Genomic DNA, 14,734 nt, shown 5'->3' with positions numbered 1-14,734 from the left:
CAATTTTGGTGCTGTGCTGAGGTCGGGACTTTCATCCACTCCATGCGCGTCCCTCATGAAGAGGGTGCTTGGGGGGGTACAATTTAGACGGAGTCATGGCTGTCAACTGGGGAGTTGTAAACGAGGTGTGTTTGGCCTTTTAAGTGTGACACATATGTAGTGATAAATGCTTCACCTGACCACTGTTCCTAAATAAAAAAAGTTTTCTGCATCGTCAGTCATTTTTTCCAAATAATTACCAATATTTCACAATTCTTCATGTCAACTTAAGAGCACAGCTGTATGTTGAGTGTCAGCTTTGCTTGGTTCATCTTACTGGGGGGCAGCTACATGGATGTCGGTGCAGTCCACAATCATTTTGCAGTTGAAGGCAGAATGAATTTATTATTGACTCAGAATGAAGCACAACTTCATGTAATACAATACATTGACTTTATTTGTAACTGTGTAAAAAAATAAAGCATTTATTAGCAAGCAGGACCTGCAGGAACAGAGAATGGTGATGGATGGAGCTGGGAAGAGAGAAGAATAAAGAAAACAGATCAACTTTATTATCGGATATTAAAAATTCAATTTCAAAACAAGTTGCCGCTCCTACAGTTTTCTAGTATGTAAAGATGATTTCACATGACCTATGCAAAATATCACACTCAATACATGTGTCTCTCTGGGGGGTGCATTGTGCCTTTGATGTATATAAATAATATACCAGAACCAAATACTATTACGTACAGTGGAAATCAGGTTGCCAGAGCAGGTCAGTCCAGTGGGCATGTTCCTCAGGGTCTCAGCAGTTACAGGTGAGGTAAAGAAAATAAAAGAGAAAAAGGTCAGTAACAACACTTTAAAGTAACAACACTGAATAATTATCTATTTTAATAATTTTCTCTCAGTAATCAGTCAACTACTGTCTTTCCAACCAACAGATTGACTCACCCTCACTGTCATCACAATGACACATGTCCAGAAGAATGTCATGCAAAGCTCCCTGCCTGCCTGCCTTCCTTCGACTCTCCCTGAAATGCTTCCTTAGCACCCGGTGGAGGGCGCAGTAGGCCACTCTTCAAATGTTTCACGAAATACTTACCATGATGACTACTCTTACTGTTTAACATTTTGGTGTACTTCATGTAATAAAATAATAACTTAATGGTAAGGCTACTAAAAATGACAAGGCTAAGTAATGTAATGCTAACTAACGTGCTCGCTACTCGTCGCTACTAGCTAGGTAGCTAACTTGACTACGTTCCATGCACAACATGTATATTACCTATGATATTACCTGACATGTCTGATCCAGCGACTCCTGGTCCTTTCATAAGAGGGGAAGCGATAGAACGAGCAAGTGGTATGATCACTTTTGTGATTACAACATGGTACAAAGCACACAGGCATCTTGTAAAAGTGAATTTATTGGAGCAATCTCTTATATTTATTGGAGGGAATAAATCAGTTATGAAATGTTCTTCTTCGCTTTAATTACGAGTCGCAACCACTTGGAGCATTATCGCCTGTGACATCACATGCGCGACCCAAAATGGGATTTGGGATTTGTAGTCTTTGTAGTCGCGTATTTTTCATAGTCTTATATTTCAACAGTTTTACGACAAAATGTGACTTTTTTGACATGGAAATGATTGTTTAAGATTGACAAACATCATATGTGTAGTTCGTGGCACAATTCAAACGGGATCAAAAGATAAGTTTTCTCTCTCCATTGAATTCAATGTATAATTTTTCGCTTCCGGGGTCCCATGGACCGGAAGTAGATGGGCGTGACTTCGCCTCTCTATTCATTTTTGGACCCTTTATAGTTATACAGTCAGAGCAGGTGGAAGAAGTACTAAAAGTAGCAATACTACAGTGTAGGAAGGAATACTATATTACAAGTACAATTCCTGTATTAAAAGTCCCATCATATGCTTTTCTAGTTTTTACCCGTCCCCTTATGAGTTATGAAGCTTTTTCTGCATGTAAACGGTCTGCAGAGTCAAAAACCCTCTAAAACTGTAAAACTCTAACACAGAGAAGACCTATAAAACTATTCAAATTATGTTCAAAGCCGCAAATCAACAATTACCTCATAATATCCAGGGACTTTTCACACGGAGAGAAAGCATGCACATGTTGAGAGGAAACTGCATTTTCAAAAAACCACCCGTACGAACAAATGCCAAACTTCATTGCATCTCATCAAAAGGTGTTAGTCTGTGGAATAACTGTAATGATGCACTGAAATATTGTACAAATCTATCTAAACTGAAAGTATTATTTAGGAGCCAAATCATTAATGGTTATGAACAGGACCTGTACAATTCCATTTGTTGTTATTTCTTGTAATTGTACAAATAATTTCTTTCTGATTGTTTTGTCAAAAAGCAAACAAATTAACAAGACAAACATGTCGCTGATGACAATGACCTAATATTTTATTTATAAGAAAAATATATGCTAGAGGGGGTAGGACTAGAAAAGTTTTTTTTAATCTTCTTCTTGCCCCTGTTGAACATGGCGGAGACTATTTGAGAATTATTATTGTTTTTTGTTTTTTTGTTATTATTTGTTTTTTTTGTACTTTGTTATAATTATTCATTTGAGTGAAAAAGAAAAAGGGAAAAAAGAGAGTATATATATATATATATACATATATATATATTTCTGTCACTTCTGGACTGCCTCAACATAACACAGCATGTCCAGGGCCCCACCCACTCCAAAGGTCACACGCTGGATCTAGTCTGCTCCACTGGTGCCCCCCCCTCTCACCTGCAGCGCCTAGACCTGGCAGTATCAGACCACCATGCCATCATCTTCACCATCCCCATCCCCCTGCCTAGGCAGCGCCCCAGGCGCACAATCACCTTCAGAGACACCAAATCAGTGAGTGCATCAGCCCTATCAGACCTCCTCTTAACCCACATGGCCCCGGCTCTCTCCGACACTTCGCCGGACGTGTTGGTGGCCCGCTACAACACTGCCCTCTCTCTCAGCCTGGACTCTCTGGCTCCCCACAGAAGCCGGACGGTGTCTTTTCTCCGCCCGGCACCATGGTTCACCTCTGATCTTCGCACATTGAAGCAAACTGGTCGTCGACTGGAGTGGCTTTCCAGACGAACTGGCCTCACCGTCCATCGTATGGCCTTGGTGGACCATGTGAGGTCCTACAAGGAGGCTCTCTCCAAGACCAAGACCGCCTACTACTCCTCCCTCATCACCTCACAACAAAATCACCGCTAGTGAATACATTTCAGTTTTCCGCACTCTCGCGGGAATATCTCCGCAATGGAGCGAGCTTAAGTTTCAGTGCTGTCCAGCTGAGGCTCTCCGAAATTTGAGGTGAAGGGGGGCGTGCTCTGAACTGTGTTTTCTGAAGTCTATGATGATTTCTTTTGTTTTGCTAGTGTTCAGATATAGGTTGTTTGCTGAACACCACGCAGACAGCTTCAGGATCTCGTCTCTGTATGCCGACTCGTCGTCTCCCTTATATATTTGGCCGACAACAGTGGTGTCATCTGCAAATTTGATAATGGAGTTGGAGGGGTGAATGGGAGAGCAGTCGTGTGTGTAGAGTTTGTAGAGTAGAGGGCTCAGCACGCATCCCTGCGGGGAGCCAGTGCTGAGGGTGCGGGTGGAGGAGCAGTAGGGGCCTATTTTCACTGTCTGAGGACGGTCTGTGAGGAAATTATTAATCCAGGCGCATAAGATGGAGGGGAAACCTAGGCTTGACAGTTTTTCCACTAGTATGTCAGGTATGATGGTGTTAAAAGCTGAGCTAAAATTGACAAACAGCATCCTTATATAGTTGCCTGGGCCTTCTAGGTGGCTCACAGCTGTGTGAAGGACCGTGGCGATGGCATCATCCGTGGATCTGTTGGCTCTATAGGCGAACTGATGAGGGTCGAGGGAGGGTGGGAGGCTGGCTTTGATGTAGTTGGCTATCAGTCTTTCGAAACATTTCATCCCCGCCGATGTTAGGGCTATGGGCCTATAGTCGTTGAGCTCTCTGACTGGTGTCTTTTTGGGGACAGATGTTTTGCCCTTCTAGTTGGTTAGCTGTTGAAGGCCCTGCCAAACGCACCGTTCGTTGTTATGAACGAGATTCTCCTCCACTTTTCCCTTGTAGTCCTCCTTTGCAGCCTTGATGCCTCTCCTCAGATTTGCCCTTGCCAAGCTGTACTGGGCTGCGTCCCCCGACGTGAAGGCTGTGTCACGGGAACTCAGGATAGACCGCACCACTCTTGTCGTCCATGGTTTTTGGTTTGGGTAGACCCGAATGCGTTTTTCCACAGTTACAGTGTCTGTGCAGAACTTGATGTAGGATAAGACAGCCTCTGTGTGTTCCTCCAAGTCTGTCTGTTCAAATATGTCCCATGCTGTGTGTTCGAAGCAGTCTTGCAGTTGTGAGAGTGCCCTCTCGGGCCAGGTTCTGATATATTTGACCACCGGCTTGGTGTTACTTCTGAGGGGGGTGTAAGCTGGGATGAGAAGCAGTGAGAGGTGGTCAGATAGTCCTAAATGGGGGAGTGGGACCGCTCTGTAAGCATGTTTCAGGTTGGAATACAGCCGGTCCAGTGTGTTCTTTCCTTTAGTGGTACATTGTACATATTGTACAAATTTGGGAAGCACATTTTTTAGACATGCATGATTGAAGTCTCCAACTACAATATGAACTCCGTCCGGATGGGACCTCTGTTGTTTATTTATTAAGCTCTGGAGGTGGTCAAGTGCAATGCTGGCATTAGCATCAGGTGGGATATAAACAGTGTTAATTATCACCACCGTCAGCTCTCTGGGCAGGTAAAAGGGTCTGCAAATGATAGACATTACTTCCAGGTCGGGAGAGCAATGTGTATGTGTAACCCTGCTGTCCATGCACCAGTCGTTGTGGATGTAAACACACAGACCACCCCCTCGGCTCTTACCGGAAGCGCTGTTCCTGTCGTAGCGGTGGGTAGAGCGGCCTGGTAGCTGCACTGCTGCGTCCGGAATCCGCGGGTGTAGTCAGGATTCTGTGATGATCATCCCACAGCAGTCGCGTACGTTCGTGTTAGCAGCTAGTAGTACCTCCAGTTCGTCAATTTTGTGGACGATGGACCTGGCATTTGCGAGGAAGAGGCTTGGTAGTGGTGGTCGGTGCGGCCGCTTCCTTAGCAAGCAGGCCTGCACGGCAACCTCGCTTCTGCTTCCTCTCCCTCCGGCGCCTGCGTTGCTTCACAGGCCCGAAAACAATCCAGGGAGACCCGAGCGGTCTCGCTATGTTCTCCGGGATGTTGTTAGTCCGGTGGAAATCGGCTGCGATGTCAGAGCGACAACTCATCCCTATGTCAAATAAGTCCATGCGACTGTATATGTAATTTGCCTGTTCTAGGCTGTTCACAACTAACAAAAAACAAACAGTGCACAACCAAAACAGAGAGCTGTGAGCCGCAGCGTCTGAGCGCGCCGCCATACCCTTGTATTTGTATTGTTGATTTAATGTGTGAACGAGGCGATATAGAGAAGGTTAAGCTGTCATTATCAGGCTGTAATTTGTTATATAGTGTTGGAATGGGTAAGCAGGCCTATTGTTTTTGGATATTTGTGGAGTTAGGTGGTCCATGAGTGTTTTTTATTGGTTGAGTGGTCCTTGGTATGAAAAAGTTTGAGAAACACTGCGCTAGTGGATTGTCAAAGGGGGAGCCTCGTTGCGGGGAAATTATACAGATGGCTAGTCCGCCCCTGAAAATGTCTATGCAAACGTTATTATTAATAATCTTCTTTTTTTTTTTTTATTATAAAAAAAATTAATAACATTTTTTTAATACATTTTTTTAATTTGTATATTCCATTTTTATTTTGTAATCATCTCGCGGCCCCCACTTTGGGAACCCCTGAACCAAAGGACTCTCTAATACCTCATTCACACCAACGCAACTCCGGTTCAAGCTCCGTGCTAGAGCTTTTCAGGTTCAGAACCGGTTCTTTGGTTTAGCTCCGGCTCTTTTCACACTGCCCAGAGTCCGACTGGTGCCGCGTCATTGCGTCATCGTTTGCGTCATGACGTAACCGTTTGCGTGCCTGCTTCATAAAGCCAAAGCGCGCGGAAACCTCTCACAGCTCACAGCTCACACCGACAACAACAACAATGGCCGATTGTGCTCCAGCTTCCTCTGTACCTCTTCAGAAGACCAGATTCCCGGTAGGTAGCTAGTCTCTTCAGTGGACCACTGCTGCTTGTTAAGTTTCTCCATCGTTGTGTACAATCTGGATAAAACGTCGGCTTTTTGTTGTTGTTTAGGAGTTGATCCCGCCCCTGCCCCTGCCCCTGCTTCGACGTAAGCGTGACGTATGTGGTGCTTTTGCTCTGGCCGGACAATTTTTTGGTGCTCGAAATGAACCGGATTCCGGAGCTAAGAGGCTGCTCCGCTGCGGTGTGAAGAGGAAAACCTGGTGCTTTTCAAGCTCCAGCTCCGAACCGGCCCTGAAACACCGTTGGTGTGAATGAGGTATCAGTGTTATCTCAGTGGGTCTCAAATGTTTTGGTCACCATTAATGTAAACAATTATTTCTGAGGCACACGTTTATATGATCATTATAGTTATAAAAAAATAAGAGAATAAATGAAAAACAGGTATGAAATACTATATGACAGTAAAACAAGAATAAAGTTTAAAAGGGTGATTTGTAAAATATCCATAAAGAAAAAGTAAATCTGTTTACAATTCTGTTTCAAATGGGTGTTCATTTTGCTCTCAAAGTGCACCAGATTGATGCATTTAACTTCAATATTTTAAAATAAATCTTCCCGGGGAGCTTGCCCCCGGACCCCCCTATGTGAGGTCCACACACCGCCTATAAAAATAGCACTTGACCCCTGCTTACACCTATATGCTGTGAGCTGATTATCGAGCCTTCATTGTAACAGTCGCGGGTAGACTGTGTGTGTGGGGAGTGTTGCAGTAGAAAATTCCACTGTAGCGACCGGTACATTAATGGGAAACCCTAAATGTTTGAGCACCCTCTATGAAACGTCAAGCTACCCCACAGCACCCCCAAAAGAAATCTCTGGCGCTGCCACTGACCCTGACTATTTGTGTTGGGGGGGCCCGATTTTTATTTTTCTCCAAAGGGGGGGCCTGACAGAAAAAGTTTGAGAACCACTGCTATACAGAGATGCTGTATGAGAAACCAATGTGAGTTTGGAAAATTGCACAATTTAAATCTATGTTAGTATACCTCAACAATGGAAATATGATCAGTAGAAATGGCCATGACATGGGACCTTTAAAATGAAGTCTGAGTACGAAATATATCTCAAATAATGTATGCACTGTTATTTCCCCACTTAAACATAACAGTCTGCAATGAAACGGTTGTCTCCTGTGCGCTCCACTTCCTTCTTTGCGCACCGGTAACTTTCTCTCTGTTTTTTCTTTTTTTTTCATGTCCCTTTAGGGGCTCCATAGAAATGGGATAATATCCAACTTATGATTTTTCACGGCACACTGGTTGAAAATCAGTGCTCTAGAGTCTGGATATCATCGTGGTCCAGCAGGTTAAAAAGACAGATCTACAGAACACTGCTGAATACACACGATGGATGAGGATGGAGATCCTCTGTGTGTGGGCCTTCAGCTCCTGCAGAGGAACCTCCAAACTGCTGCACCCTGTACCTGCGCGTTGATGCTGAGTATACATCTTGTTCAACTGTATCTTTGGCAAACACCTTATAATGTCAGTTTACAGGGACATAGATGCACAAATCTATCACCAGTTACCATGGCAACTGCATTAATACGTCACAACATGAAGCTGTGAGCACGTTCATATAGGGGGCGTGGTTTCAGTGAGAGACTGCTGCTGAGGAGCTCGTGCAGAATCGCGTCCACACCTGGGGTTTGTGCAGCTGGCCTGCTCTGGTTTCGGGCTGTTATTCACGCAGAAATGTTGGAGTAGAAGAAGAAAGCAACAGGGTGGGGGGGCTTTTTTTGGAAAAGGAACCCGACTGGCTTTGTTCTCCTCTCCTCACAAAGGAAGATCCCAGGTGTACAGTGCGAACATGGTGCCATGAATGCCCCGCGGCTGAAGGAAAATAGCGTCTGATGGAGAGGCTGCATTGTGGTGCGTTTATGGACCGCACTGTGGTAGGAAATGAACAAAACCCGAGGTAACAGGAGAAGAAAGGAATCAACAATCCACTGCCGAATAACGATCGTTTATGCAAGTTGGGCCAGAATTCTTAAAACATTTAAATACGCTATTTTTTATCAGAATGTAATCAAATAACTTCCGGTTAAGTTATTAATGGCTTTTGCGAAGTGAGTTGATCGTTTGCTGTTGTAACACTGGCCTCTTGTATGTAGACTATAGGGTTCTAAATACTGATAAAGCCTTCATCAAATACATTGTAATGTGCTACAACATGGCAGTATCTTACACTGAATGTCTTTTATAATATTTTATACAAATGAAATAAACAAATCACAACATTTGGTCAAATTTGCCATCACAACTGGCACGTGTTATGTAAACAAATAGACCTATTTTTCCCAAAAAATTAAAAATTAAAGAAGCACAAGAGACTTCAAAAAGCACATGTGGCCTAAATGCTGATAACCCAACAATTAAATCATATCAGAATGGTATTCTAGATCAGTGGTTCTCAACTGGTCAGGCCTCGGGACCCACTTTTTCCTTTGTCAATGAATCGCGACCCAACATTTTGAACCGCTCAAATCTATTTAACAAAAACAAATCGTGCTGTAATTCTCGTTTCAGCATACAATATCCATTAAAGTGAAGAACAGTGCATATATCCCTTATATCCCTTCACAGAACTAAAGTATGCTTTTAAAAAAGGTTTAATGAGATGATGGAATCAAAGCTGAACTGTATAAAAGGCACACACTGAAAACCCAACCCCAGAAGGGGGTCTGGGGGGATTCTCCCCCAGGAGATTTTTAGAAATGCTAACATATAAACTACGCATTCTGGTACACTCTGAAAATAAAATAAATCTATTACTGCCCGACATATTAATAATATTTTATGCCATTGTTTGTTTTCCACTTTGTTCTGACAGCTGCACTTGCTGCTCCACACAGAGAGAAGAGTAAAGAGGAGATAGTTTGTGTGAATTACTTTAAATTGTGGGTAAGGGTAGATAGCTCCCATTGTTCTGTGACCTGTCAATCATCAAACCTGGGGTCAATTTTATTTTCTTCAATTTATTTTCCCTTCACTCACTCCAAACTGGTCCGCGACCCACCAGTTGAAAACCACTGTTCGAGATGATAATGTATCTGCTAAATGTGTATGCATTTTTATGATGGGCCCCTTTGGATCCAGGGTCTGGGGACTTCATGGCGTACAAGGTGCATGGCCAGTAGTGTTTGTAATAATGAAGCATCATTGTAATACTCACAGAGCAACTGCCTGTTTTCACCAGTGTTGTAAAAACATTTGTCCATAGTAAAAAAAAAGGTGCCTGTTTTTTTCTCTAGATGGATCTTTGTTTTACTGCCGTTATAAATTAATAAATCCCATAAACTGTACTATGAAGATTCAGTTGTGTGTATGTACACATGCATATTTGAATTGCCTTTTCTTTTTCTCCTGAGATAATGCTAACTGAAAACGTACAAATGGATGACGAGGAGTTATCAGCAGCTACGTTGGAATCCGTGAAAGCACCACAGAGCGGCTGTAGTGTGAAGGGATGTGTGTGAGACCACGCCGGACTTCTGTTGTGTTGTTCATGTGCTTCATCGATGGATTGGTCTGCTAGCTCGGCCCTGCTGGGGGGTGGTGGCAACAACTACACCGCTGCCCCCCCGGGTCCGCGCTTCACCCACCAGCTGAACACCGCCTCACCTGTGGTGCCAAGGTAAGTCCCTCTGTCACCACCTTCACATCTTTGCATGTGAGTGGCCCCTGAAGGCAGCAACTGGTTGGAGTAAGTTGTAGTTAGCAAGTTATCCACAATTTCCACTAATCCTTAAAAAAGGAATACTGTAGCTACAACGTCCTGCACCTGTAGCGTTCATACACCCTTACCTGGAGCTGCAGTCGCCTTAAGGTGACACAAACACTTTTTTTTATACCTGAGATGTAGAGTGGACTGAGATAAGAAAAGAAATCAGCCAACAATGTCAGTTGTGTCATAAGAAATTCCTGAAAACAACTCCCTCAGGACTTTAAACTAAAAATATCTCGAATTTTTGGCAATTTAATCCATCAGGGTATGAAAAATAAGGTAATATCAAATTCATGGCATTATTGTAAATAAAGGCAGTGTAATGATTTTTTTATTATTTCGGAAAACATAACACTCACCCTTTCTTTCTTTCATTAATTTAATGTAAGTCTTGACACAAATATCTACTATAATAGGTTAACCTTTTTTCTTTAGTACTTTAGTGTTAAGATCCATGTGTATCATAGTCCCTTGAACACGAACATTACATCACATCAAAGAGGCCCTATTATACTTTTTGGGGTTTTCCCTCTCCTGTAGTGTGTTCTATAGGTTTATGTGCATGTCAATGGTCTGCAAAGGCTGAATCCCCTGTGTTCCCTTCTCATAAATCAAACAGATGTGTAACAGCGTGGTCTGATCTGATCTGCTACATAGGAATCTGACACAGCCTGTTTTTAAAGTTCTTATTTGAATAGTTGTGCTGTCACTGACCACTGTTTCCTCTGGTTAGAGACACATTTAGCTGTTACAGCTGAATATGCCCACTGCTGTCCCCCCCCCCCAGTAGCTCTGCCGCGGTCAAATATGCCTAAACGCTCCGGTGCAGCAGCAGAAGGGAGAGGCCTCCTGTGATGTCAGTATGTACAGTTACTGCCTCTCAGCCTGGGGTTTTATACGCCCAATTCCAAACCGACCCTACACCCTCCAACTCTGGGACAAAGTGAACTCTGTTTCTTGTCACACACTCAGCTGAATGAGGCTCCTTATTTAAGGTGGAGGGTGTAAACACAGCAGCAAGTTTGTGAGGACTCCCCCCCTCTCTCTGGCAGAAGCAGGAACTGTCGTAACTTTTACATGAATGTGAAAAACATGAACTGCACTGTGTTGACCAAAAATGATGTCTAAAACTGTGACTAGGGCATTAACCGAATAGCTCAAAGAGGTTAGGGTTAGGGTAAAGAAGGTAACTCCAGCTTTATGCTCCCCTGTATCAGACTGTATCATACTGATATCATGCCTTGATACTGTTTTGTTGATGAGATTTGGAAAAACTCACATCCAATGTCTGGTAATATGCAATTTATTGGGATGTCCTTTTCACATATCTCCATTATCTCCTATGATTGTATTGTATTTTTTACTTTTTCATATTCCTGAGGTATTTCATAAAGTTCTCTGAGTAAATGTAGGACCATACTTTTTCCATACTGCAGATTGTGCAATGATTTAAGCCTCTTTCTTTCTTTCTTTTGGTCCTTAAGGGTTGTTTCCATAGTGACCAGCCTAGTTACCGCCACCACGGAGGCCACAGTGGGAAACACAGGAAACACGTCCACATTTGGCGGACAGAGAGGGGGCGAGCTGAGCGCGGTGTCGCCCCCGTCGGTGCTGAGCGCGGTGGAGAGTAACTCGGTCCTGCAGGGCGTCGCCGTGGCCACGCAGGCCCTGGTGCTGCTCTGCATCTTCCTCCTTTCCAGCCTCGGAAACTCGGCGGTGGTCATCGTCATCATCAAACACAGACAGCTCCGGACGGTGACCAACGCCTTCATCATGTCGCTGTCGCTGTCCGACTTCCTCACCGCCGTCCTGTGTCTGCCCTTCTCTTTCGTCATGCTCTTCAGTAAGGACGGTACCTGGATGTTCGGTGACGGTTTCTGCGTGGCCAATGGATTTTTCAACACCTGCTTTGGCATCACCTCGACCCTGACTATGACTTTGATTTCCTTCGACAGGTACTACGCCATCGTCAGACAGCCCCAGGCTAAAATTGGCCGCCAGAAAGCCACCCAGTTGTTGATAGCTGTGTGGCTAGCTGCGGTCATTTTCTCCCTGCCTTGGTATCTGTTGGTCCGTAACCCTCCGGAAATCCATAAGCCGGGTTTCTACCACTGTATGTATGTGTTCCACTCCGGGACCTCACGCATGGGGACTACATATAGCCTCAGCCTTATCATCGTGTGTTACTTACTGCCCTTCTCCCTCATGTGTTTTTGTCATTATAACATCTGTAAGACGGTTCGTCTCTCTGAGATCCGAGTCAGGCCTGTCACCACGTATGCGTACTTGCTACGATTTTACAGTGAGATGCGAACAGCCACCACAGTCCTCATTATGATTGTTTTCATCATTTTTTGTTGGGGTCCATACTGTTTAATGGGGTTGGTTACAGCATTGGGAGATTACACATTCAACCCTGCGATGGACACAGTGGCTATCTGGCTAGCTTGGGCAAATGGAGCCATCAACCCCCTGATCTATGCCCTGAGGAACCCCAATATATCCATGCTAATGGGGCGGAGCAGAGAGGAGGGCTATCGGACCAGAAATATCGGTTCATACCTTTCCAACCAAACGCAGAACCGCGAGGCTCGGATTAACCAAGCGGAAAGGATAAGGGACCGCTACGTGACTCGTATAGGGGTGAATAACAACAGCCGATTGTCCAGCTCGAGTCCTGCTAAAGGAGGCGAAGTGGCGATGTGGGCGTGTAAAAACCCTGCTGTGTTCTTCTGCAGGGACGCTCAGCCCGACACGGTTACACTCGCCAACTCTGACAGTGCTCCGAAGATGAAGACGGCTGACACCAGCCTGTGACATTATGAGAGAATCATTGTTTTCTCTGATCTGTATTTGCTGCTGCCACCAGTTTGTGACAAGTTAGGAAATACCTGATAGTATTTATTTGTATTCAGTACACACACTCGGAAATGTTTAGGACTCAATCCACCGTTTGATCAGATTTTGTTCCAGGAATCAAAAAGATTATTTTAGCTCTTCATGTATTACTATTATATTATGTTACACTGTGTGAAGACAAAGGTCAGGACTGTGAACACTCTATTTTGACTTATTTTATACAAGAACGTCTGGAATTCCCTCATTGATAAAGCATGGAGCGAAATGCAAAGCATTCGTGTTAAAAACATGACAAGCTTGTTATTGTGTTACAAAAGTCTTTGTGTCATTTCGTATGTAATTCAAAAGCTAGGTCTTTCACATTTGAAAGAACCACAGTGAATTTCATCCACAAATCCTGGACAGCAGGTGATACTGCAAGCCTGGTTGTTATTTGCAGTGCTGGGTTAGGGTTAGGGTAAAGGTAAGGGTAAGGGTTATCTCAGATCTCCAAAGCACCTGTCAGTATGTACAGTTACCATTCCAGGGACGTGTTCAAACCACCAACTACTGTCTCTCAAACATCTGGAAACCAGCCTCATCGTAAACCAGTTTATGCACTGTTAGAGCAGGGTTATAATGAATAGGATGGTCCAAAAAAACTTAAAGGCAAAGTTCTCAAATGTTTTCCCAAGACTGCTGTAAAGTTCTCATTCTCTTTATACATCCATGAAGTCGCGCAGAGCTACGTTGGTGTGGAAGTGGGCGTGGTTAAATCTCAACTGGGTTTAAAAAACGATAGACGCAACCAGGTCATTATGGTCATGAGGTGGTACTACTGTAGGTTATCTCCCTAACACTAACTACTTTTCAGTTGCATACATTTAACCCTAGACCCTAGGAACCATAACTCTAAGAAGTTGTATACCAGAAACTGTGAATATGAGTAGTCATATGTTTGTTTTGGACATGTTCTTATTAAATATTCAAACTCATACCTGCGGATATAATATAAAAATGACTATATTTTGTATTACCCTTGTAATGTTGACACGGGACCAGTTAGGGTGCCTCTAATCCCCCACGTCCACTAATGGGAGTACCATTTGAGTTCCGTGTTTAGGCTAGTGCTGGTTCAGAGTTGGGTCAACTTGCAAACCTCTTAAGAACCCGTTAGCTAAAGCCAGAGAGGAGCCACGTCATGACGTCAAGGGGTAAGCTGCCTTTCCTACAAATGCCTGAAAGATTTTCCTGTCAATGACGGAATGCGTCCAAGCTGTGCTCATGTTACTCTCACTCTTACAAAACAAGATTAAATTGCATTCTAGAAAAAACAGCAATCTTTGTTTTTGCCTTCAGCTATTGCTGAATCTCTTGCAAGTACGAGAACATAGATCCATCCTCTGTGAGCCACTGCTTCGCCTTTGCTGCATTCTTCTTTGTCGCTGTTAAATAAAACTTGGGGTTTGTAATTGCTGTTGTTGCTCATGTTAATCACGCCCGAGCCTTTGACCGTAACTTCTGACGCTAGCCTCTTGACAGTAGCCTCTGACGGTAGCTTTTTGACGGTAGCCTCTGATGCTAGCCTCTGACCAACCCAGTCCCACGAAATGTATCTATTGATTCGTGTTCACCAACACGATTTCCCCATTTTTTTCATGTCACACAGAACGATTTTAAAAGCAATGTAAATAATAACAAATGAGAAGGTAAAAAAGGTTTAGAAAAGAAAAAACAGATTATGGTATTCTGACTGTTGTTGGGTCAGAATCTCTGCTTCGCGCCGTTCCTCTATGAATTTGTTTTAAAAGAAGGAAAAGTCAAAGCAGCCAGGATAAGGGTTAAACAATAATCTGCTTTAATGGTGGAACATACAATACATCACAAAACAATTCAAAAGGGGCCCCCCTTCGGGTGCCCCTGCTCTGGTCCTCTCGCTGG

At 43.8% G+C, this 14,734-nt stretch overlaps 1 protein-coding gene across 1 annotated transcript; it reads left to right on the top strand.

The window, feature by feature from the left end:
- Positions 1–7,827: 7,827 nt before the first annotated feature.
- On the top strand, positions 7,828–13,788 carry gpr135 (G protein-coupled receptor 135). The gene is made up of 3 exons (XM_079694706.1): positions 7,828–8,146; positions 9,600–9,865; positions 11,440–13,788. Exons 2-3 carry the CDS (start codon positions 9,750–9,752, stop codon positions 12,770–12,772), a joined length of 1,449 nt encoding a protein of 482 aa, XP_079550832.1. The 5' UTR covers positions 7,828–8,146; positions 9,600–9,749; the 3' UTR covers positions 12,773–13,788.
- Positions 13,789–14,734: the final 946 nt, after the last annotated feature.

Source organism: Notothenia rossii (genome assembly GCF_949606895.1).
Source record: "Notothenia rossii genome assembly, chromosome: 7".
Classification (NCBI taxonomy): Eukaryota; Metazoa; Chordata; class Actinopteri; order Perciformes; family Nototheniidae; genus Notothenia; species Notothenia rossii.
The sequence above is the reverse complement of the archived record's forward strand: the minus strand, read 5'-3'. Positions and strand labels throughout refer to the sequence as shown.